The 23,367-nt window shown below is 61.6% G+C and overlaps 1 protein-coding gene across 4 annotated transcripts; it reads left to right on the top strand.

Annotated features, from left to right (window-relative positions):
• The first annotated feature begins 2,546 nt into the window (after window positions 1-2,546).
• ASIC4 (acid sensing ion channel subunit family member 4) lies at window positions 2,547-23,098 on the top strand. 4 transcript variants are annotated; one of them, XM_015869216.3, is made up of 10 exons: window positions 2,547-3,957; window positions 18,601-18,745; window positions 18,895-19,022; window positions 19,231-19,390; window positions 19,654-19,710; window positions 19,794-19,947; window positions 20,286-20,377; window positions 20,626-20,705; window positions 21,019-21,123; window positions 21,270-23,098. In XM_015869216.3, the coding sequence occupies exons 1-10, from the start codon at window positions 3,382-3,384 to the stop codon at window positions 21,387-21,389; spliced, it is 1,617 nt and encodes a 538-aa protein (XP_015724702.1). In that variant the 5' UTR covers window positions 2,547-3,381; the 3' UTR covers window positions 21,390-23,098. The 4 variants fall into 4 exon arrangements, 3 of the variants coding, with proteins under 3 accessions (XP_015724702.1, XP_085409173.1, XP_015724703.1); XM_085553047.1 differs by having other exon boundaries at window positions 19,165-19,390; XM_015869217.3 differs by lacking the exon at window positions 2,547-3,957 and adding an exon at window positions 17,811-18,481.
• The last annotated feature ends 269 nt before the right edge of the window (window positions 23,099-23,367 follow it).

Raw genomic sequence — 23,367 nt, 5'->3', positions numbered from 1 at the left:
ACTGCCCACTCTGACCCGCCAGGCAGGCATGGGAGCACAGGAAGGATCCAAGTGGCACTGTGGCTCTGCAGCCACGTTTCCTCCAATTAGATCAAAATTAATGATTATCCTGCAGCAGCTCCTGCTCTGGTCCCACTGCCTTCCATGGCCAGGACTGCTGCTGACAGCTGGGGAGGGGACAGGGGGAGTGTTTGCATCATGATCTGTCCGGATGGAGGGGACACAGCCAATAACCGATCTGTCGGCTGGGTGGCAAGGCAGGAAAATCACAAACAAATATCTCCCAGATTGGCCCGAGAATAGAAAAGGACAGCGACTGTGTCTCAGAGGGGATGAATCATCGCCACGGTGCTGGAGGGCAGCAGGCAGGATCGGTCCCACGCACACGCTGCTGTGGGTCAGGGCCAGCCAAGGGGCACCTCTGCTTAGCTCCAACTGCCCCATACCCCACAAGGCCCCTCCTGCTGTGCTCACAGCATTTATATGGTCTAAGGCTGCTGCCTCCCTGCCTCCACTCTGCCTGCAGCCCACCTCTGTCACTGCTTTACTATTGCCATTCTCTGTGCTCTTTCAAATTAGTGGGGATTTTTCCTGACGGCTGATCGTGGACCGGGCATGGGGCAGCTGTGACCAGCAGTGAAAGCTTCAACTGCCCTGTGAGCAGCGCTGCTCCTCCTTTCCATATCAGAACCAATGAGGCTTCTCCTCCCCTTCCCTACCTCCTGGCTGCTTTTCCCAACAGCTGCCTGCCTGCTGGGCATCTGGAATCCTGGTTTCTGTGTGCACAGCCCCCTGCATGTCCTGTGTAGGTCCAGCTCTCACACTGTGTGCCCGGCCAGGGCTGCCCTGGGCACTGAGCACGGTGACGCTGCCCACTGCCCATCCACTCTCTCTGCCTGCTCACTGGGTGCTTCTGATCCCCGAGCCAGCCTGGCTCTTCTTGCTTGTCCTTTTGAATTGGATCCGATTGTTTTCAGGCCATTTCTCCGATTTGTCAACATCATTTCGAATTCCAGTCCTGGCTTTTACAGCCCTCACAGCCTCCCCCTGCCATCGGAGCGCAGTGCGTGGGCTCTGTGCCAGGACCCTGCTGCTCACCCAGCCCAGTGCAGCATGAGGGTGCACGATGAGCCAGGAGGAATCCAATTTCCTGACCCACCAGCGAGTCCCCCATCCTGCCTGCTCCTGGCACGCTGCAGTGCCCTCCTTGTCTCCTCCCACCAGCCCTGTGTGCATGTGCCATGCTTAGCCAGTCGCAGGTGGGAAGCTCCGGTGCAGAGCAGTTTGAAACCGGACATGCTGCCAAGCTGCAGCCGGGGCTGATCCCAGCTGGTGCCTCACTGGGTCCCAGGAGAAAGCAGCCTCCAAACACTGATCTCCCTGAGCCCTCCCATCTGCCTGTCCTTGTCGCAATAGCTGCCCCAGGAGCTGAGTTCCCAGCCGGACCCATCCCATTTGGGCATCTCTGCCAGCCTCTGCACCCACCTGCCAGCTCCATCCGCAGCACATCACCTGTGGTCCTGCTCACTGCCCTGCCCTGCCCCTGTCACAGCTGGGATGGGGCTTGTGTCACAGTGCCACCTTTATGGTAACACCCCGATTCCAGCTCACCCCTTGCACCCAGTGGGCACAGCAGAGAAGGAGCAGAGGGAGGACAGAGTGAGCCTCTTTGGCCACAGAAGGCCATGGGGAAGTCTGGCAACCACACAACATGTTTTGCCCAAAGAAGATGGGGTACAACCCCCACCCCACGGCCTTTCAGTGCTCCCTGCTGTGGGCCAGGGCTGGCACGTGTGCCCTGCACGCCCCGAGCAGGGTGATGCGGGCAGCTGGGCTGTGCGTGCTGCCTGCCGGAGGCAGCCCATCATGCCGTATTGACCTGCACAGAGGCAGGAACATGTGTGCCATGCACGGATCGATGGGAAGATTGAAGATGCGTGTGCGCTCGCCGGACGACCGGGGAAAGCTTTGCTGTTGGCATCGGCAGCGCAGTGAAGGTCACGCTGACCTGCGGCGGGCTCCCCGGGGGGGATGCGAGGTCTCGCCGCCGGTCCCCCTGCCGGGCACGTGCCTCCGGCGTCTCCCGGGGGCTGCCCGGTGCCGGGCTCGTGTCGGTGTTTCCCCCCGCGGTGCCACCCGAGGGTTGCGCGGCTCGTGGGTCTGAACGGAGCGAACCCTCCGCCTCCAGCTGGGGAAACTGAGGCGGGGGAGCCGGGGAGCGTCGCGGCCGGATCCGGGCAGCAGCGGGGACCGCGGGCAGAGCCCAGAGAGGGGCGCGGGATGGGGCTGGGGGCTGGGGATCCCGAGCCGCCACGCGAGCTGCGTCCCGCGAGGGGCGAGAACGGAGCCAGCAGGGCCGGGGGCTCGGGGGGAGGCACCGCCCGCAGCGCTGGCAGCCCGCGGTGACGCGCTCCGGGACCGCACCGGCGGGGGTTTCCCCGGCGGTCGCTGTAGCCGCCCGAGCCGGGGCGCGTCGGGCCGCGGCAGGGAGGCGGTTAACGGCCAGGGAGCCGCCGAGGCAGGAGGAGTCCGCGGGCGGGCGAGCAGGAGGGGGCAGCCGGGCGAGCTGCCCGCAGGCTGCCCGCCCCAACGCGCCGCGCCGAGCCGAGCCGCGCCGTGCCGAGCTGCCCCGGGGCGCACGGGCCGGGCCACGGCGGGGCGAGGCGGAGAGAGCGGCGGCGGCGGCGGGGGGCAGGCTGCGTGCCCCGCCCGCATCGGCACGGCACGGCACGGCACAGCTCGGCACAGCTCGGCACAGCTCGGCACGGCTCGGCACGGCTCGGCGCGGCGCGGCACGGCGTGGCGCTGCTCGGCTCGGCACGGCGCGGTTCCGCTCGGCTCGGCGCGGCTCCGGCGGGTCCCGGCCATTCAAACAAGTGGCTCCGGCCGCACTTCGGAGCCAGGGCTGGAGAGCGGGCGCAGCGCGTTCCCTGCCCCGGAGACGCGGGGTCCTTCACACTGCCTCTTTCTCCGGCGCTCGCTCTTTATTTGACGATGAAATAATGTTGACACGTCTTGAATTATTAAGTATTCCCTGGATTTTATTAGCACATGATGCCTAAATGCTGCCTGTATCTGCTGGGGTCTTAACCAGAGAGGAGCGAAGGAGAGAGGCAGAGACACCGAGCGAGGGAGAGGAGAGAGAGGGGTTTTTGACAGCTGTATCCGTGCTGATAAGCGAAGGCACAAGGAGACGATCGACGAGTGAGACAAGAGGGGAGCGGCGGCTCGGAGCTGCGGAGCGGGGCCGCGCTCCCTCCCGACACGGCTCGGCCCTCCCGGCGCCGTGCCGGGCCGTGGGGGGGACCCGAGCCCCCTCCCAGCGCCTGGCCGGGCTCTCGGGCGCTGCCCGTGCCGGGGGGCAGCTCGCTGGCGGGGCAGATGCCGATTGAGATCGTGTGTAAAATCAAATTTGCCGAAGAGGATGAGAAGCAGAAGGAGAAAGAAGAAGGAGACAAGGAGAGCCTGATCGAGGAGCCGGCTCGGCCGCGCTCCCGGGACCTGGCCGCGTTCGCCAGCGCCAGCACGCTGCACGGCCTGGGGCACATCTGCGGCACGGGGCGGCCGGGCGTGCGGCAGACCCTTTGGGCGCTCGCCTTCCTGGCCTCGCTCGCCTTCTTCCTCTACCAGGCGGCCAAGTCGGCGCTGCTGTACCTGGAGCATCCCCACGTCGTGGCTCTGGACGAGGAGGCCATCCGTGAGATGGTCTTCCCCGCCATCACCATCTGCAACATCAACCGCTACCGCCACTCGGCTCTCACCGACGCCGACATCTTCCACTTGGCCAACATGACCGGGCTGCCCCCCAAGGACCGCGACGGCCACAAGGCCACCGACCTGCTCTACCCCGACCCCGACATGGCCGACATCGTCAACCGCACCGGCCACCAGCTCGACGACATGCTCAAGAGCTGCAACTTCAGTGGCGAGAACTGCTCCTCTCGGGATTTCACGGTGGTGAGTGCGCAGCTGGGTGCCCCCCTGGGGACCCCGTCGGTGCAAGGGGTCTGACCCTGTTGTGCCATGTCGGAGCGGGGCTCCCTGGCTCGCTCTGGCTGCTGAAGTTTGCATCTCTCGGTGTTTGAGTTTCCCTCCAAGTTTCACACGGAGAGAGAGAGAGAGAGGATGCTTGCTCCTTCCGTGGGAGCGCTCTGTGCTGCAGCACGGCACTGCCGCCAGCTCCAGGGCTGTAGGGGGGTTCAGGGGTGGCTGGGGAGCAGTCCCCGAGTGGGTGAACGGTGGGAAGGGGGAATGCAATGATGGGGAGCCCTGCTTTGGGTTCAGTTCACAAGTTGGGCTGCTCCATCGCAGGGTGTTCTGCACAGTGAGAGTGGAATGGGGGGGCAGAAACCTCTTGGAACCTAGCAGAGCCCCTCTGCCTGTGGGGCACGCACAAGGACATGTGCTGATCAGGTAGGCACATGCACGTGTGTGTGTGCAAACACATGTGCCCAGAGCCCTGAGTGGGTTCTGCTCTGGGCACGGCCGCATCCATGCACCCCAGGGTTGCCCTTTGTACCCAGGGGTCCCCGGCCAGCCCAGCACCGTGCTGCCACCTGCGAACCCGCCGCCAGGCACTGCAAGTGCATGGCTCTGCTAATATTGAGCCTGGAATCGCAAATCCCCGCTGTGATTTGGGAAAATAAATGTGCTGAACGGGCTGAATACCTGATGGGACCCTTTTCAGACCATAATGACTCTGGAAATGAGCCGGCTCTCTCCCACGGCTGCCAGGGGCTGCTCGGCTCAATGCGCTCCCAGAGCAGTGCTGTCAGCCAGAGCCGCTCGGTGCTGGGGAGCGGGATGTGATGCCGGGGGCTGTGGGGGGAGAGGAGGCTCCGTGGGGCTGGAAATGGCTGATGCAGCACGTCCTGCTTCACCACAAAGCCGGCTCTGTGGTGCTGTCCTAGACAAAGCAACGTCTCAGGGGGGTGCTCTGGGGGGCAGTGAGGGGTGGCATAGTGAGGAGTGGGGGGCAGCAGGGTCACCCCACAAGTGCTGGGGTTCTGCAGAGCTCCCTGCCTGCTGTAGCTGAGCAGCCTGGGTTTGGCTGCTGGAGATGAGTAGAGCCCAGTGGGGTGAGTACAGGGAGCCTTGGTGCGGGACGTGTGTCATTTGGGGTTTGGCCAGTAGGAAAGCAGTGAGGCCACATTGTGTCAGGGGCAGCATGGTGTGGCAGTGGGGTTTGGACTGAGCATAAGCTTGCCAGCGTGCAGAGTGACCATGAGGACAGTCACCAGGACTGTCTCGTGTGCCATCTCTGTGCACCAGAGCAGGCTTCGGGCAGGAGGGTGGTGGGTGCCGACTGAGCCCCAGCACAGGAACCCCAAGCTCAAGGCACTGGGAGCTGCCAGCACAAAGGGGGCATCCCCATCACCTCTCTCTGGCTGCTTTCCTGATGCACCTGGAGCAAAGGGGAAACACTGGGGTGGAAGGTGCAGGGCATGGGCCTGGGAGGTCCCTTTGCTGGATGCCACATCCCAAAGCCTTGCCAGGGGGACTTGCCAAGGCAGCAAGCTATTTACAGCAGGAGCTGCTGCTCCAGCTCCCTGAACCAAACCCATCCCTCGTGCTTCTTCCTGGGGGTGACCGAAGCACAGCACCAGCAGCATCCCAGGCACCAGTGGGTCCCGGCTGCTGTGTGTAGGTTAGGAGCTGCTGCGCCCACCAGCTGTGCCCTGGAACAGAGCACTCTCAGCCCAGCCCTGGGTACCACATCCCATTCAGAGGTCACCGATCTCTGTGTCCCCACTGTAGGGCATCCAGTGCCCAGAGCAGGAGGGAATGCAAGGAAGGGAAGTTGTTCTTGCAGCCCCCAGGGCTGTGTCACAGGGTGCTGGTGGCCACCCTCCCTTCTGCACACAGTGGCCACATGCATGACAGCCGTGGTGGCAGTGGTCTGCCCACCTGCTGTGGCTGGAGCATGCCCCCCAGCACTGCTGCTTGCGTGATAAATAACTCATGCGGATCCTTTAAGTAAGAGCCGTGAGTGGTAAATGATCTTCCCCTATTTAACGTCACAAATCCTCGTTCTTTATGGGATAGCAAATTAAGAAACTATGGGGAGAAAAATCCCCAGCGTAAGCATCTTCCATGCAATAAAGCCAGGCTGGGCTGTAAATCTCCCCGGGGCGGCGGGGACAGCACTGAGCCGCAGCGAGCTCCCCTGCAGCCTGCTGCCAGCTGGGCCCCATGTGCAGGCTAACGGCAGCCCTGGGATAAGCCTTTTCCTGCGCACCCCTCACTGGGATGTGCCCCGTTCCCTGTGCTGCACAGCAGGCACAGCCAGAACCACACTTCTTAAATGTCATGTTTTCATTTGGTTTTTACACTGGTCTCGGTGCTCTGCCTGATGTGGTGCTGCTCAGCCATCGGGGCACTTGTCCATCCCATTATGCTCCAGCAGGACATGCCGTGCCGGTGCATCCCCATTCCCACATCTCTGTGGCTCCCTGTGCTGCTGTCCAGAGCAGCCCTGCTGCTGTTAGACATGAGCCACCCAGGCACAGCTCGAGGCGCTGCTTGTGCCAGAAACCGGGGGACTTGAATGTAATTCGTTGCCATTTAATTTTACACAATTCCTGCTGCTTAATCCACTGAGAAATGCTAATTTATACAATTCACGTCTAAAAATAAATGTCAGTCCGGCAGCTCCCAGCAGTGGGTAGCTGCTCCCCCAAACCCCTGCATGGCATTGTGTGAGAGACCCCAGCTGGGGGAGCACCCCATTCCTGGCCCCCACATACCCAAGCACGAGGCAACCGTGTGCCTGGATACCCTTGTGCCCGTGCACCCAGGTCTCAGGGTGCAGCCATGGGGGTGGCAGATGCTGGGGGGGATGTGGGGTACTGTGGCATGACAGCAAGCGGCTCACAGGATGTGGGGGTGTCAGTGCAGCCCTCATCACAGCAGCTCTCGGGGCTCTGTGGGATGTTGGGTGTCCCTGCAGGGGACACGAGCAGGGTGGCTCCAGGCCTGGGGGCAGCGTGGGGATGGGATGCTGGGGCGCTGGGGTGGCAGCGATGGTGGTGGGTGCCCACGGGATGGGAGGGGGAGTGGGGTGCGGGGGCAACGCAGCGGGGGAGCGGAGATGCTGGAGGAGCCGGCGGCTTTCCCACCGTCTCCCTGATTGAGATCGGATCACCGGGAGCATAAAAAAGCTCTCTTCATAATTATATTTAATGAATTGACTTTAAAAGCTCTTACACTCTTATCTGGCTAATTTAATATCGCACACTTAATAAGCCTGTCTCCGATACGGGGGGAGCCAGCGGCCACGACGCCCGCACCTACTGTGGCTCCCCGGGGATGTGCCACGTGTCCCATCCCGTGTGCAGGGTTGGGGAGGCTGCTGTACCCTGGGGCTGGGGCACCCATGGGGTCCCGGGGCTCCCTCGGAGGAGGGAACAGAAGGTTTACAGAGATGCGCTAAGTGATGCCAGGGGTTTGGAGCCCATAAAGAGAGACGGTTTTATGTAAGACGACTATATAAAGCGCTGCTGTTCTGCCATTGATGAGATATAGGCCTTTATTTATAGAAGGCAATGTTTGCGGTGCGAGTGCTGAAAGCCAGCCAGGGACCCGCAGATAGGGCGTCGAGTCATTTCACATGCAGCTGCCGTCGACACTGTTCACACATTAAAGAAAAAAAATTAACAAGTTTGCAGCCAGTCAGGTGGAAAAAACAATAATTGTCGAAAACCGTATTTCCCCCTTTTTCCAATAACAAATAGCTGGAGCGCTGCTGGGGAGGCTTGGGCTTGCTCGGAGCCTGCAAAGAGCTCACTGAGGCTGCGACACGGATGGGTGGGAACAGGAGATGGGCACCGCGAGGGACCTGGGAGCAGGAGGAGGTGGCAGTGTTATCACCACTGCGTGGAAAGGGGCTGCACATCAGGTGCTACCCAGGGCACTGCGTTACCTCCCCGTGCACGCTGTGGGGCCGAGGATGCTCTGTGCGTGGCAGCCGCACACATGGGGATGATGTGGGGTTATCTCTGTGCCAGATGTGGCTGGGCTTTTCGCCGGCGAGCGAGCAGCACGTCCCCGTGGTCAGAGCGCCCTGCCAAAATTCGTTTCATGCACGAAAGGAGGGAAAACTTCTCATGATTAATTGTGCAATAGGGGAGAACATGCAGCTCTCGAACCTGCTCCGTGCTGATCACTGCCCTTTTTTCCCCTCGGTGCAAGTGCAGCCAGGGAGAAGGGGCGGCTCTACCCTGCGGCACCACCCGGCCATGCTCAGCGAGGGCAGGAGGGCATGAAAACCCACAAGGGCTGGGAAGGGGAGGAAAACTGGCTGGGGCTCGAGCTGCTTTCTCGCAGCTCCCTGCACACTGCTGCGGGCTGATGTCCGAGGCTGTCCCCTGCTTACGCTGCAAAACCTTCCCTGTGAGCGCTGATCTGTGCCCTCGCTGTGCTGCGCCAGCAGTGGCTGCAGGCAGGGCACTGCCAGCCCCTCCGCGTGCCGCTGCCTCATGTGTCGCTGGCAGCAAGGAGAGGAGCGTGCAGCTGAGTGGGTGCATCTGGGGCCTGCGCCCTGAGAGATGCTGCTGGTGATGGGGCCAGCCCTCCTCCTCGGACATTGGGCAAGAGTGGGGAAGGTCCTTGTGTGGGCACTTCAAACTTGCTGCTGCCCTGTCTGGGAGCAGGCAGCGTGCTGGGTGCTGAAGGGTCATTAAGTGCCAGCTCAGCTTGGATAGAGTCAACAGGTTTTATTCCAGCAGAACAAAAGGTTGCCTTCTTGATTACAAAGCTGGGAACACAAGCACAGGTGGAAAAGGGAGGGCAGTAAAGCGAGAGGCTGTGAGCACAGGGGATATATGGGGCCAGGGCCCTGGGTTGGGAGGGGAAAGTCAGCACCAAGCTCATCAGCCAGAGCTCCTGATTAATCACATGCTGCTGGCCCTCCAGCCTGCAGCTCATTAGCAGTTTAATTCCCGGTGCCCATCGCACTGGAGGGCTGCACAGCTCTGATTGCTGCCTGCTGCAATCAGACCGTGTCCCCCCGCCCCAATTGCAGGCACGTGTGGTGCTGAGGTTGGCCATGCCCCCTGGGATGGAACAGTGTGGGTGCTATGGGTGCTGTGGTCAGACATGGGTGCTGCACATTCATTACAGCCACTGCAGAGAGCTGGCAGCTATCCCTGGGGTCAGGACATGCCCATGTCCCCTCCTGTGTCCAGCCAGACCCCACAGCCCAGCCAGCTCTGCGGTGATACTGGGCCAGGAGCGGCTGTCAGTGCTGTCAAGTGCTGCGCTCTGCTGCACTCATTCCTCCTGACACTCCTACATAGTGGTGGCCTTGCAACCTGCACATCCCCATGCAGTGCCCCTCGCATCCTGCATACCACCTTCCCACCCCTTCCACCTGCTGCAGCTCATTGGGGTCCTCCGGGACCCTTCCTGAGATGGGTATGGGGGGGGGGGATGGACATGCAAGAAGCTGTCCTGGGTGCACAGAGGTGGGTGCTCCAGGGCTGCAATCTGTGCTGTGTTGTCACAGCCCGAGGAGGGAGGGGACCACATGGAGACACAACCATGGAGAGGAGTGGGGAAGCATTTCCATCTGCCTGCAGTGCCTCAGTGCCAGAGGTGGCCTCAGGAGTGGGGCCGTCCCCGGGCCACCTCTGCACAGTAGGCATCTGCTGCAGCCCCTGGCAGGGCAGGGAGCAGCCGCCTCCAGATCGGCATGGGGAGCGAAGATGTATGCAAAGCTGAGATTGATGCAAGTAGTAATTATGTCCGGCTGCTCAGCCGCCACTGTGGCTGCAGAGAAAAGGGGCTGAGACGGCAGCGTGTCCTCTGCGCCTGTCCCCATGTCCCCAGGCAGCTGTGGCCCCGCTGTGCCCCAGCTGCACCCTGCTGCCCAGCTCCCTCTGCCCAGCCCACAGGAGGTGGATGGAGCAAGCAGGAGTGGTGCAGCCAGCGTGCTTGGTGCTGAGGTCCTGCTCATCACAGAGCTCTGCAATTACGTGTGCTAATTATGGGCAGAGGTTCACAGGCGGTTCCTGCCCTGCCAGCACTGTGCTGCTATGCAAGGATAGGAACGGAAAACCAGGGCTGCTCAGCATCACTTCCTTCTACACTGGCCTTGGCACAGCGTAGAACAGCTAAACTCCTTGCAGCCTCACCCTATGACATGTCCTGCAATCCCATCCCACCCCATCCTATGCCATTCCATCCAAGCCCACAGCACCTCATCCTGCCCTATGCCAGGCATGTTTGCCCAGGCTGGTAGTGAACGATGGCGTCCCCACTTCTCATGGCACTGATGGCTACTCCATCCACGGTGCCTGGCAGATCTCATTGCAGTTGCTCTTCAGGAGGAGTTTTTCAGGCTCTAACCCCCTGCGCCGCCACCACTCTGACATCTTGTTTCCTTATCGCCTGACATGACCTTAATTAACTCCCCAGGCTGATAACACTCTGGGCTTCTCCTTCAGGAGCTGGATCTGAGCGTCGCTGTGTCTCACCCATCAGGGGATGGCTGTGCACACAGCGGGGCAGCAGGGAAGGAACACCAGGTGGACACGAGTGGGACAGAGCAGCATGGGCAGGACACATTGCACGTGGGAATCACAGTGTGCCACAGTCCAGCAGAAGCCTGGACCCCACTTGCAGCCCCCTCCCCGATTCCCACAGTCCTGGTCCTATCTATCCCAGGTATTCAGCTTCCATCCCAGGGCTCCCAGCTGCTGAGCTCCCCCAGGTGTGAGCATCACTTGGAACATCTCTCGCAATGCTGGAGCTTGCAGCCAGGTTCCCTCCACATGCGGTTTCTCTGGGGGGGCCCTGGTTGTCAGTTGAGCTCCTGGCCCCAAGGAGGGGTGTCCCAACCAGCGGTTCCCGCACCCAGCAGAGCGCAGGCTGGGGAGAGCCATCCCCTATCATGTTTGTTCCATTGATTTAGCGCCGCGGAGAGGGTTTAATCAGCCTTTAGCCTGCACGCTCCAGCATTAAGAACAAATCCATTAGCCACGAGATAACCACAAAGGGTTGCGCTGAGACTGGATGAGGTCCCAGCGCCTTCAAGATGCAAATTGGCAATCAAAGATCAAAGCTGTGCAGCTCCCTAATCTCTACTAAAAGGGCTCAGCTATTAACGAGCCCTTTACCGCTGGGCTGTGATCACCCCACTTCACTCCCATCCCGATGTGCTGGCAGTTGGCGCTGGCCCCTGCCACCCCATGACCCCTGTGCTGGCTCTGGGGATGAGGGTGCAGAGGGGGCTTGGACTGTTTGTTTGTGCCTTGCTTCCTTCAGCCTTGTCACACTGTGTTGGTGCAGCAAGCGAAGCCCCGGGAGCAGTGGGGTGATGGGCTGGCATGGAGTGGGGGAATGGGAGCCATACGGGACTCGTGCGGTGACTTTGGGGATGGGGGAGATGGTGCCAGGTTGCCTCCCTCCTTCTGTTCATGGATTTATCTCGGTTCAGCCTCAGTACAGCCCCACCAGGTGGCTCAGGTCAATCCCTGCCTGCCCCAGGGAAATCAGGGCTGGGGAGTGTGGTGTGGGGGTGGGTCGTGGGGCTTGAGGAGGGGGATTCTGGGGCTGTGTTCCCCTTTTTTGGATATCCTGCCTATGCACGAGGCATCAGCTCCAACACAGTGCTGAGGGCCAGCTGCAGGATGGGGGCTTTGCCCCACTTTCCTCCCGTGCAATGTCCCAGAGCACCAGAGAGCTGCAAAGCCACCAGGCTGTGACAGGAGCTGAGCTGCCAGCCCCATCAGCACATCTCCAGCAGCACAGATGGGCTGCCGGCACTGGGGCATGGCTCACTGGGACCCTGCTGGAGCGGCACGCACCACTGCCCAGCAGCCAGCACAGCACTTCTAGCCCGGTGGGCTGACAGCCCGATGTGCCTGGCCCACTCCGGGGAGCAGCATCCTGCCTTGCCCACTGGGGAGCTTGCTTTGGGCTGGGCTCGGTGTCCTCAGGCTGATGGTATAGCCATGCCATCACTCAGTGAGAGGAACAGGCAGTGAGGCTCTGGCAGCATCCCAGCTGGGTTGACAATAAATCTTATCAGTGTAAACCCATCCGCAGGCAACAGGATAACCCCCGTGACAGCCTGGTGAGCACAGAGGCTTCATCTGCACGGTGGCAGTGCCTTAGATTCACAGATAACTGCCACGGCCGGTGGGACCGTGCCTTTGCCAACACCTGCAGGGTGGCAGTGGGGCAGCAGTGGGGCGGCCCAACGATGCCAGCCACGGGTGTGCCCAGTGGGATGGACAGATAGCGTGGAATCAGGGCAGCACGCGCATCGCTGAGGGACAAAGAGCAGGGAATGTGTGGCAGTGGCAGCGCACCCCGTGCCCTCACCCCGCTCCGGCTGGGAAGGGGACAGTGCCAGCTGCGGTGCCATCCGCGGTGCCAGGCGGTGCAGGGACAGCGGGCTGGCAGGAGCTGCTGCCCCGGGCTGTGCACGCCGGCTCAGCGCCTGCATTTGCTGGCGGTGCGGCCGCGCAGCCGTGGGAACGGTAATGAGATGGAGCAGCAGAAGGACGGCGAGATAAGGCTGCCTGCGCTGCCCCAGCAGATTAAACGCTGGGATTAAGCAGGCGGTGCCAGCTCTGCTGCCTTTTTATCTCGCTGCTTCTCCCCTCTTATTCTCCCGCAGTCGATAGTGAACAGTCTCGGAGCTGTCAGCAAAGGAAATTGCTTGTTAACCCTTTGGGGACGGGCACAGCGCTGCTGCACATCTGCCTCCAAAGGGAGGGCTGGAGTCCCTGGGGCTGGTGTTGCCAGCACCGTGCTGGGCACTGATGTACTGCAAGGTGACAGCACACAGACAGCAGAGCCCGATCAGTGTCTGGCCCCAGGGTCCCCACGTACCCCACCTTGGGGCATTCCTGATGTCCCTGCTTCCTACAGCATGTGGGATGGATGGGATCAGCACAGCATCTGGACACGAGACCACAAGGTGGGGACCATCCTTGGTCCTGCAGCCAAGTGGCACAGCCGTGCTGCGTCTGCACCGCACAGCACATGGCACCGCATCTCCGCCATTTGGAGCCCAGTACCCAAAACCACAATTATTGCTCTGTGCTCGTGTTTTGTTCAGTCTGCAGCAGAGCGAGGCTGGGCTGCAGCCCATCACTGCGATTTTCTGGAGCATGATGTGCATTGCGTGCCTGGGGGCTGCATGCCCAGCATGTGGGGGGGGGGGTGGGTCTGAGGATGCAAAGCTGGCAGGGGAGCAATGGGGGCATGTACAGAGATGGCAGGAGCACTGCTTGGCATGGGCCAAACACATGCCAGGGAGCACTCTGTCCTGCTGCAGGTTCACCTTTCCCAGTCCATCTGGCTCCACGGTGCCTCTGTCTCTGTCCACATCAGCCTCCTGTACAGAGCCATGGGGCAGAACCTACAGCTCAGCACCCAGCCATGTGCTCAGCATCTTAGAGAGGTTTACTGGCTGCCACAAGGATGAACTGAGTCCCCCAGCTCATGTCATTGCCCCTATGCACCCCTGTGCTGTGCTGGACACCATCCCCCATTATCTGTCAGCAGCCCCAGCTCTTCATCTTCAGCGATTCCCTTTGCATTGGATCCTTCAAACCACCCAGGTGACCCTTTCTGTGTCAGCTTTAAAGTGCTCAGTGCAAGCAAATGGCACGAATGCATAAGCAGCTGCAGAGCAGCTGGGAGATCTGCAGGGAGCAGCTTAGCCCCACCAGCTATTGCCTGCCCTACGGCCAGGGCAGTGGTCCAACCCCGGTGGGATGCTGCCCCACAGCTGCTGTGGGATGCAGAGGGCACGTTCAGGGGCTTGCATAGCCTTGCAGGAGCAGCGTGGCTGCTGGGCAGCCAGGGCAGAGAGCTACAGGAGCTGGAGCAGATGCTGTGCAGGGCAGCGGGCTGTGCAGGCAAGCACAGCCTGAATTAGGAGAGGAAATGGGAGCAATTGGCACGTGTGGGCTGGCAGGAGAAAGGCTGTGAGGGGATGGGATTGCTGTTTATAAATACATCAAGGGAGTAAACACAAGGGAGGGAAGAGAGCTATTTGAGCTGAGGGACAATGCTGGCGTGAGAACAAATGGTACAAACTGGCCATGAATAAATTTAGGTTGGAAATGAGGAAATCAGTGAGGAGCTGGGACTGACACCCCCCCACCCCAGGAGGGGAAGGAGGGAAAGAACAACCCTGAGATGGCACTCGTTGCACTGATGAAGGCAGCTGTGTGCTGGCACTGAGGACCACTGATCCCAGCCCTTAGCCTCAGTGTCACATCCACCCTGGCACTGGTGGTGTGGTCCCTTGGAGTGTTGGTTTGTGGGAAGGGCTCCACACAAGTGCGGGTGCCCCAGCAGCTCTGCCAGCTGACAGCACAGCTGAGCACTTGGTATTCCGGCCACGAGCCCACTTGGCACCAGCGGGGCTGCACCAGCCCCAACTCCCACGTCTTCACATCGGCTCAGCTGGCCCCGCACAGAGCAGCACATCTGTGTGAGGAGGTGGCAGGAGGGGTCCTGGCCCCTCCAGGATGTGCCCTTGTTTCAGGGACATCTGATGCAATTTGAAATGCTGTGGGGGATGCTCCAGAGCCCAGCTTGGTGCTGGTGTGCCCTGCTTGGAGCCAGGTGGGCCCTGCTGTCCCAGCACTGTGGCTGCAGAGCCCAATGGAGGTGGCGGTCCCATCCCCAAATGGGGCTGAATCCAGCAGGAGCCATCCCTGCTGCCAGCACCAGCCCTGCGTGGGGAAGGTGCACATTGCAGAGGGCTGCGAGTGTAGGGGACGACTGCACCGGTGCTGAAGCTGGGATAAAGCCAAGCTGGCACTGGTCCCCATCCCTCCAGAGAGCGGGGAAGGGAAATGGTGCGACCATGCATGAGAGGGGACGTTTGCAAAGGCAAAAACATCCCACTGGCTCAGAAAATTGCTGCAGAATCGGGCTTGAAATGAGTTGAAATTGCTGAATCCAAGCGGATCTCATATCCTGGGCAGTTACAATGCTGGCGTCAGCTCTACGGCTTCCCTCTCTGGGCACCCAGGCGGGAACTGCCAGCTCTGTGCAGGGGGTGGGATGCTGGGGACACAGCTGAAGGCTCTGGGCAGTGGGGAGGGAGGGGGAGATGATGAGGGGCTCCAGCAGGGTCGGTGCTGCAGTGTTTCAGGGGGGCAGTAGTGGAGTGGGAGGCAGCATTTAAGGAGATGGCATCACCCCAGCTCTGCACATCATCCAGAGGACACCCCTGCATGGCCAACCCCTGATCACCAACCCCTCCATTCCCAGGGCAGCAGCACTCCGGTCTTCCATCCCCAACCCACTGTATCCTGGTGATCTCTGGGTTCAGCGGGTGCCATGCCTTGCATGTTCCAGCAGGGACACAGGACAGGGCTGTGTGTCCCGGGATGCAGGAGCAGGACCTGTGCCCGGCACCACACATGCTGCAGCTCGTTTCCCTTGCATGCAAACATTTGGCTGGGAGCTTAGTGCGGCCTCTTGTCTCTGCAGAGCAATCAGGATTTGTCGCTGCTTGCAATGTTTAATGTCGTCTTCCAGAGGCTAAATACCATGGGGAGCCGTGTAAGCCGCAGAAATACCTGTGTGAGCTGGGATCAGCCAGAGGCAAGCACAATGGGTTTGTCACGGCGGGGATAGGGGGGTTTGGGGATGCGTGGGGGCAACCCTTGTGCTCCCCTGTCAGAAGAAAGCGCAGTGCCAGCAGGTGAGCTGCTGTGAGAGTGTTGAGGGCCAGCATCCATGGGGTGCCCGACACCAGGGGAGCAGGACAGGGGACTCTGTGGGGTGGGATAAGGATGCTTCAGCACTGCTTGGGGTGGGAAACTTCAGCCCCTGAGCGGCAGTGATCTCTGGCTGGGATCTGCCTGCTGCGGCGCCAGCAGCTATTTTTGTCAAGGTCAAAGTGTCTCCACGGCAGAGAGCAGGGAAATGAGGAATCGTGTTGAGAAATTACCTCCCTAATGGGGTCTCCCCTGCGTGGGGATGCCGGTGTGTGGCAGCTGAGCGGGCAGACCATGAGATGATGCAGGAGCCCTGCTCTCAGCCCTAAGGCCTGCAGCACCCATGGGTGCCCTGTGAGAGGAACAGGGTGCCTAAGGGGCCACGTCCCAGCAGAACACACGCATTCCTGCCCTCAAGGCACTTTTCTGGGTTAGCTGCGGGGAGAAAATCATCTTCCCTGTGCATGCAGCCTCTGTCCTTCCTCTCCTCCTCCTCCTTCTCCTCCTCTCGCACTCCCTGTTATCTAATCGGGTTTGTCATGCTGGAAAGCCAAAGCCCTTCAGGACTGTGCTGTGCTCTCGCCAGCGAGATTTCACAGCTGTCCTCAGCACCCCGGCAGTCGACAAGTGAGTAACTCAGCTGTGAGCTGTGGGCACCCCTGCCTGCCCTGCACACCCGTGGCTGTGCCTGCCTGCCTGTGGCTGTAACGGAAGGGGGACGAAGCCACTGCCACCTTCAGATCTTTTCTGCTCTGCCCAGCCCCATTCGTGTCCCTGGGGTCAGCTGTCCCCACGTGCCCTGCCTCTGCATCCTGCCGCATCCCTCACGCTGCTGCAGGGAAATGGTGATGCTGCTCGCAGATGTCTGAGCTGACACGAGATGGGAGCACTCAGAGAAATGACATTTCCTCTAGCCGGGGAAGCTCATCCTCCGTTTAAAGAAAACTAATATAAAAGCTGCCCTGGTGTGCGCAGGGCTGATGCTATCGGGCTGGCAGCCTCCAGCTCACAGAGCTGCAATCAATCTCACAGAGGAGCCGAGGTCTGGCAGCCCCACAAAGAGGCACTGGCACGAGTCCCAGGAGTGGGGGCACACGTGGGCAGCTCCTGTGGGCTGGGGTGAGGCTGCAGACCATCGCATAGATGCCATGGTCAGGGAGCCTACAGCACGGAGCAGCCCATGGCAGCACTGGCCTCATGTGCTGGCTGCGGGGCTGGGACAAGGCCTATACTCGCAGCCAGGCCTGGAGCTCACCCGAGGCCTGCCCCGGGCCTACTCCTGCCCTCCTCCCGGTCTGCCGCTGCCCAAGCCCGGGCCTGCCCCTGTCCTACTCTGGGCCTTGCCTGCCTTACAACTAGCCTACTGCTGCCCTACAACTAGCCTACTGCTGCCTTACAACTAGCCTACTGCTGCCCTACTCCGGGCCCACTCCGTGCCGTGCCCAGCCTTGCTCCGGCGTGGCGTGGCCTATCGCGGCGCCCTGCTGCCCCCTGGCGGAGCCCGGCCCCCCGGTCCCCGGTGCGGGCTGCCGGCAGAGCGGAGGCTTTGTGCAGCGCTTTGAAGCGGCCTGACGAGCTGTCGGGGCCCCGCCGACAGCCGCTGTGCCTCCCCCCGCCGCCACCGCGCTCTGATCACAGCCGCAGCCGTCACTTCAAAGCGCCCTCCATCCCACGCAGCATCGGGCCCACGGCGCAGCCCCGCGGGGATGGAGGGCGATGGGGCGCCGGGGGATCCGGGGTCGCGGTGTGGAGTGGGGCCACACGCCGTGCTGGTGCCCTGGGGCCTGGCACCGTGCTGCCAGCTCAGCTCCCAGCCCCACAGCCGCTGTGCCACACGTTGGTTGGGGGCACTTGGGGTCCGTGCAGGACCCTGGGACACAGAGGGGTGCACTGGGCCGCAGCTTCTCTGGGCAGGGGGCTGGATGTGGCTTCCACGTGCCCCTGTCCTGGGATGTGGGGGGCTGCCGGGACACCCATTGTGGGGTAGCACCACATCACCCCACCCCCCAGCCCGGCTTGGGGAGGAATTTTCCATTCCCAAATCGAGGTTGGGGAAGGCGTGCGTCGGCACCAGCCCCCTCCTCTCCCTCCCCTCGCCCGTCACAGCTCAGGAAGGCGCCTGCCACATTTGGCTCCGGGAAGGTGCCGAGCAAAAAGCTCCCGGGAGAGACAGACGGTGAGTGGGGCCGTAGGGTGGGCACGCAGGGTCAGCCATGCCGCTGCCCCTGTCCTGCTGCCCGGATGGAGAAGCCTTGACCCCAGCACAGGGTGGCTTCCTGCGTGCCACCCGCATCCCAGGCCTGCACTACATGGGCACACGACCGCAGTCCCGCCTGCGCCGCCTGCTCTGGGGCCTGGCCTTCTTGACCTCTGCAGGGCTGCTGGCCACCGGGGCCACCGACCTCCTGCACCACTTGCTCTCACACCCCGTTCACACGCGGGCACGCCTGGCCCGAGCGCCCCAGCTCCGCTTCCCGGCTGTCACTCTCTGCAACCCGAACCGAGCGCGCTTCCTGCAGCTCACCAAGCCCGACCTGTACTCGGTGGGGCAGTGGCTGGGGCTGGCTCGTGAGGACCGCTCGCTGGTGCCGGAGCTGCTGGCCGTGCTGGGGGATGAGCAGCGCCGCTGGCTCACGCGCCTTGCCAACTACTCGCGCTTCCTGCCGCCCCGTCGCTCCGAGCGCACCATGCAGAGCTTCTTCCACCGCCTGAGCCATCAGATAGAGGACATGCTGGTGGAGTGTCGCTTCCAGGGCGAGCGCTGTGGCCCGCAGCACTTCACCCCTGTGAGTCCCTGCCTCACACCAGCCTGCATCCCAGGGACTGCTCCATCCTGGAAAGAGGGCGATGGATGTTACCCTGCTTGCTGAGCGCTCTTCACCATCCCTCTTCTCTCCATCTCCAGGTCTATACGCGTTATGGCAAGTGCTACACCTTCAACGGGGACCGGAGGAACCCACGAGTGACCCGCCAGGGTGGCATGGGCAACGGGCTGGAGATCATGCTGGACATCCAGCAGGAGGAATACCTGCCCATCTGGAGGGAGACCAGTGAGTGGGGCTGCGGGTGAGCCGGACACTGGGGGTGCTGGGGCCAAGGCGTGGGTTCTGGGGTGTACAAGGGCACGGCTGAGGGTTATGCTGTGGGCAGGCATGCAGCTCTGGGACAGGGCTGGCTGCCCACTCTCCATCTCCCACAGATGAGACATCTTTCGAAGCTGGCATCCGTGTCCAGATCCACAGTCAGGATGAGCCGCCCTACATCCATCAGCTGGGCTTTGGTGTCTCACCCGGCTTCCAGACGTTCGTGTCCTGCCAGGAGCAGCGGGTAAGTATTGCTCAGAGGGGTGGCATGAGGCTGAACTGGTGCAGAGCCAAGCGGGAGGGCAGCTGGGCAGTGCTATTCGTAGAGATGCCACTTCTCCCCATGAAACTCCAACTTCTGCCGGGTGGTGCATGATGTCCCACAGCCCCAGGGAAGCACCCCAGCTCCCAGCACCATGTGTTGCTGCAGTGGTACCCTTTCACCCTGGCAGCTCACCTACCTGCCACAGCCATGGGGGAACTGCCGGGCCAGCGTGCAGGGAGAGCAGACACTGCCTGGCTACGATACCTACAGCATTGCTGCCTGCCGCCTGCAGTGTGAGAAGGAGGCCGTGGTGCGGAGCTGCCACTGCCGCATGGTCCACATGCCAGGTGAGGGGTGTGCCTGCTGGTGGGGGCTCCCCAACACCCCCATCCTCCTTCCCAGGGCTGCTTCTTCCAGCCTGCACTCAATGGCCACCTGTACCTCATCCCGCTGCACCCAAGGGTCACTCCTTTCCCATCCTGCACCCAAGGGTCACCTCGTGTCTCTCTGCAACCCTTAGCTCCTTCCCAGTCTGCCCCACATCTTTAGGGGAGTGAGCCTAGGAGAGGGGGATCGAATTCCCAACCCCTGACCCGCTGCTTCTCCACAGGCAATGAGTCCATCTGCTCACCCAATGTGTACATCGAGTGTGCTGACCACACGCTGGGTAGGTCTGGAGGATGGGCAGGAGATTGGGTGAGCCGGGGATGATCAAGGGGTGCAGCTGTGCCCAGCATTGCATGCCTCCAGATGCAGCAGTGGAGGACAGCCAGGAGCGTTGCAGCTGCCCCACACCGTGCAACCTGACCCGCTATGGCAAGGAGATCTCCATGGTGCGCATCCCCAACAAGGGCTCAGCACGCTACCTAGCCCGAAAGTACAACAAGAATGAGACCTACATTCGGTGAGCTGCTGGGGTGGGAAGGGGGCTGGGGTGACTCTCAGAGGCATGTGGGGACAGGGGATTCTAGGAATCTGGGATACCCCCACCCTGCTCCTGGCAGTTTGCGTAGGACAGGTTTTGGTACACACAGTCCCTCCAGCATCCTCTCCCCAGGGTCTTTGAGGTGTCCTCCCTGGTGTCCTCCCTGCCTGCATGTCCCCACCACACAGTTCTACCCAGTGTCCTGTAAATCCAGCTTAAATAACACACCAGGGAGCACTAAGGGGCGGGTTGGAGAGGGGCCTAGGGGAGGCTGGGTGGTGGTAGGTGAGCTGGTGACAGCCATGGTGTCCCCACAGGGAGAACTTCCTGGTGCTGGACATCTTCTTCGAGGCACTCAACTATGAGGCCATTGAGCAGAAGAAAGCCTACGACCTTGCTGGGCTTCTTGGTGACTCCCCATCTTTTCCTCAGGACCCGGTTCATGGCTGGCCATCCCTCATCCTGCACACCCTTGCTCTCTCCATCCTGCAGCACCCAATCCCATCACCATGCTGTCCCGCACCATCCTGCAGCCTTATCACCATGCTGTCCCCCTCCATCCTGCTGCCCTGACACTGCAGTCCAGCCTCAATCCCAATGACTTTGCTCAGGCCATGCAGCAGCTGCTGGTGACCAGTTCTCCTTCTTCCCCCCCAGGAGACATCGGGGGACAGATGGGCCTGTTCATTGGCGCTAGCATCCTTACCATCCTGGAGATCCTGGACTACATTTATGAGGTGCTCTGAGTCCTCTAGGGAGCATCGTGCCAAGCAGGGTCGAGACTCCCTGGGGAGGAGTGCAATGCATGGACACCCCAGAGGCCTGTCCACCTACAGCTCCCAAACTGGGGAACTCCCGGTAGGAGGCGGTGGGAGGAGGATGGGTCCCCCAGTATTCCTCAGAGGGATGCAGGCAGACATGCTGTAGCCAGCATCACCCCATGTCCCTGGGTCAGCAGCGAGCATGAGGCAGGCCCATGCAGACTGGGTTGCTCACACGGGGTCCCACCTGCCTGTGGGTGCCCCAAGGCTGATCCTCTTCTGCCCCCAGGTGATCCGCGACAGGGTGAGTCGTGTCCTGCGGCGCTCCAAGCCACCCCTGAAGAAGCCCTCGGGGAGCATTGCCACGCTGGGGCTGGAGGAGCTCAAGGACCAGGTACAGGGGACATGAGCAGCTTTGTGGGAAAGGGACATCACTCCCAGGAGACAGGGAGCTTGATGGCCTCAGGCTGCTGAGACTGGCTGGAAGGGGGGGAATTAACGGGACAGGCAGGATCCCCACTGATGCTGCCATCCCTGCAGAGCCCCTGTGAGACACTGGGCCGGCATGTGGAGGGCACCTACAATGCGGGCATCCTGCCCAACCACCACCACCGTCACCACTACCCTCACCAGGGTGTCTTCGAGGACTTCGCCTGCTAGGCCAGCTGGGGACAGGGGGTTCCAGCCCCCCACCCCTTGCAACCCCATCCTCGTGGAGAGGGATTGCAGCCTTGGGACCGGCACTGCCGCAGCCCCCAGCCCCTTCGTCCAGCCCCTCCGCTTGCCCTGTCTCAAGCACACAGAGTTGGGGGGCCGCCCCGCCAGCCAGCAGCAGAAGTGGCCTCACACCCTTGGCTTCCTGCAGGAGCAGACCAGCAAGGGGCAAGGATAGGTGCAGTAGGGGGGATTGGGGGAGCAGGGGCCCCCACAAGGCAGCGTGTGCAAGGGGTGAGCTGGATTTCCTGCAGACCCCTCCAAACCCCTCCCTGCTGACCTTTCCTGAAGGGGGGGGGGTGTCTCTGCCCTGCACTGTCCCCCCAGGACCACTCATCCCTTCCCAGGGAGTCACTATCCTGCTGCAGGTCAGGCAGGGCTGGAGGACACCCACCTGCAGCTTCACCTGCATGGCACCAACCTGCCACCCATCTGGCCCTTGGCACCACCACCACTGTGACACCCCCCAGACATATCCTCACCTTGCCCCAGCCCCACATAGCCTGCCAGGGCTGAGGTTCCCTTCCCACTGCTGCTCCCAGCCAGACCCCTGCACTGTGACTTCCCACACTCCTGTGTTAAGCCCCTGTCATGCAAAATGACTGTCTACCCCAAATCCTCTCAGTGCCCCACATCCCAATGCATCACCCAGAGCAGATTGCCCCAGGTGCAGTTTCCTGGCACTCCCTGGCAGTATGGAGGCACCTGTCCTTGCCGCCCAGCTGCTGCAGCTCTTCTGCACCATGCACGCACCCCCGCCACCGTCCTCCCCCCAGGTGCCGAGCACCCACTGTGCCTCTCCCAGCCTGTGTACAGATAGGAGGGTGCCCTGCACCCAGTCCTCCTGCTGCCGGGGGATGGCAGGGCCTCAGCAGGACCCCCGGCACCCCACTTCCCATAGGACATTGCCTCCCCCTCCACTGTAGCAAACACCAGCGCAGGGCAAACAGCCCCAAAATATCTCAGGAGGGGGGGGCGGGCTAACAAAGCCCCCCTCGAGACGCACATATGGCAGAGAGGGAACCCCATGCCAGGAACTGGTGAGCTCAGGGGGAGGCTGGCTGGGACCGGTGCCTGTCCTCAGTACCCAGAGACCTGAGTGAGCACAGCCATGCCCTGGCCAAAGCCATAGTTGCAGGAGGAATCCTATATATGGAGGCACATATATATCCTATATATGGGACACAGTGTACAGGGACCAGAGCATCTGCATGGCCCAGTGTCCCCACAAATACACCCACACTTGGAACTGTGTTCTCCAGTGGTGCAAACATTGTGGGTGCCCAACACTCCTGCAAAGGGGCACACAAAAACACCCCCTAAGTAGGGCATGCACAGCGTGCATCTGGGGGGTCCTGGTGCCCACGGGGTTGTGGTATGTATGGTGTGTGTCCCCAGCCCCAGGGAATGCCCCCATCCCCCAAGCCTACCACCTCCTCCTGCACCATCATCTGGGCAGAAGCAGCAGCATCTCCATGGCGCCACACAGACAGGAGGGTGCCCAGTGCTGTGTGCAGGCTGTGGCCCTCTCCCTGCCAGTAGGACCAGGCCCTGGAAGGGGTGGGCATGGGCACCATGGTGGGAGGGGACCATTGGAGGTGTGCGTCATTGTTTTATAAATGTACAAAAGCTCCCTAATAAAGAGGCACAAGTAAGTCTGGAGCTGCCTGTATGACTGGAGGGCACAGAGGTGGGGGGAGGTGAATGTCACTGCCCAGTGCATCCCCAGAACGAGGAGCTGTGTGTGCCAGCACCCAGACTGTCTGGGCTGGGCAGGGCAGCACTCAGCTGTGCTCTATCAGCCTCACGCAGGCAGTGCTGGGGGCAGGAGGGGGCTGTGCTCTCCCTACTCTAGGAGCCGCCAAGAGCCCATAGCAGAACCAGAAAGGGCAGAACTGAGGGCTGGGGTCTGCAGCAAGTGCTC

The sequence above is a fragment of the Coturnix japonica genome, chromosome 7, assembly GCF_054131305.1.
Source record: "Coturnix japonica strain WE chromosome 7, WE-NBRP24, whole genome shotgun sequence".
NCBI lineage: Eukaryota > Metazoa > Chordata > Aves > Galliformes > Phasianidae > Coturnix > Coturnix japonica.
This window is presented reverse-complemented; position numbering and strand designations above follow the sequence as displayed.

Bases quoted from the DNA above. Each gene is read 5' to 3' on its own strand.
- ASIC4 (XM_085553047.1), top strand. From the start codon at position 3,382: ATGCCGATTGAGATCGTGTGTAAAATCAAATTTGCCGAAGAGGATGAG. The intron at 3,958-18,600 runs GTGAGTGCGCAG...CTCCATCTCCAG, and splicing joins CCTCTCGGGATTTCACGGTG to GTCTATACGCGTTATGGCAA. The intron at 19,711-19,793 runs GTAGGTCTGGAG...GCATGCCTCCAG, and splicing joins GTGTGCTGACCACACGCTGG to ATGCAGCAGTGGAGGACAGC.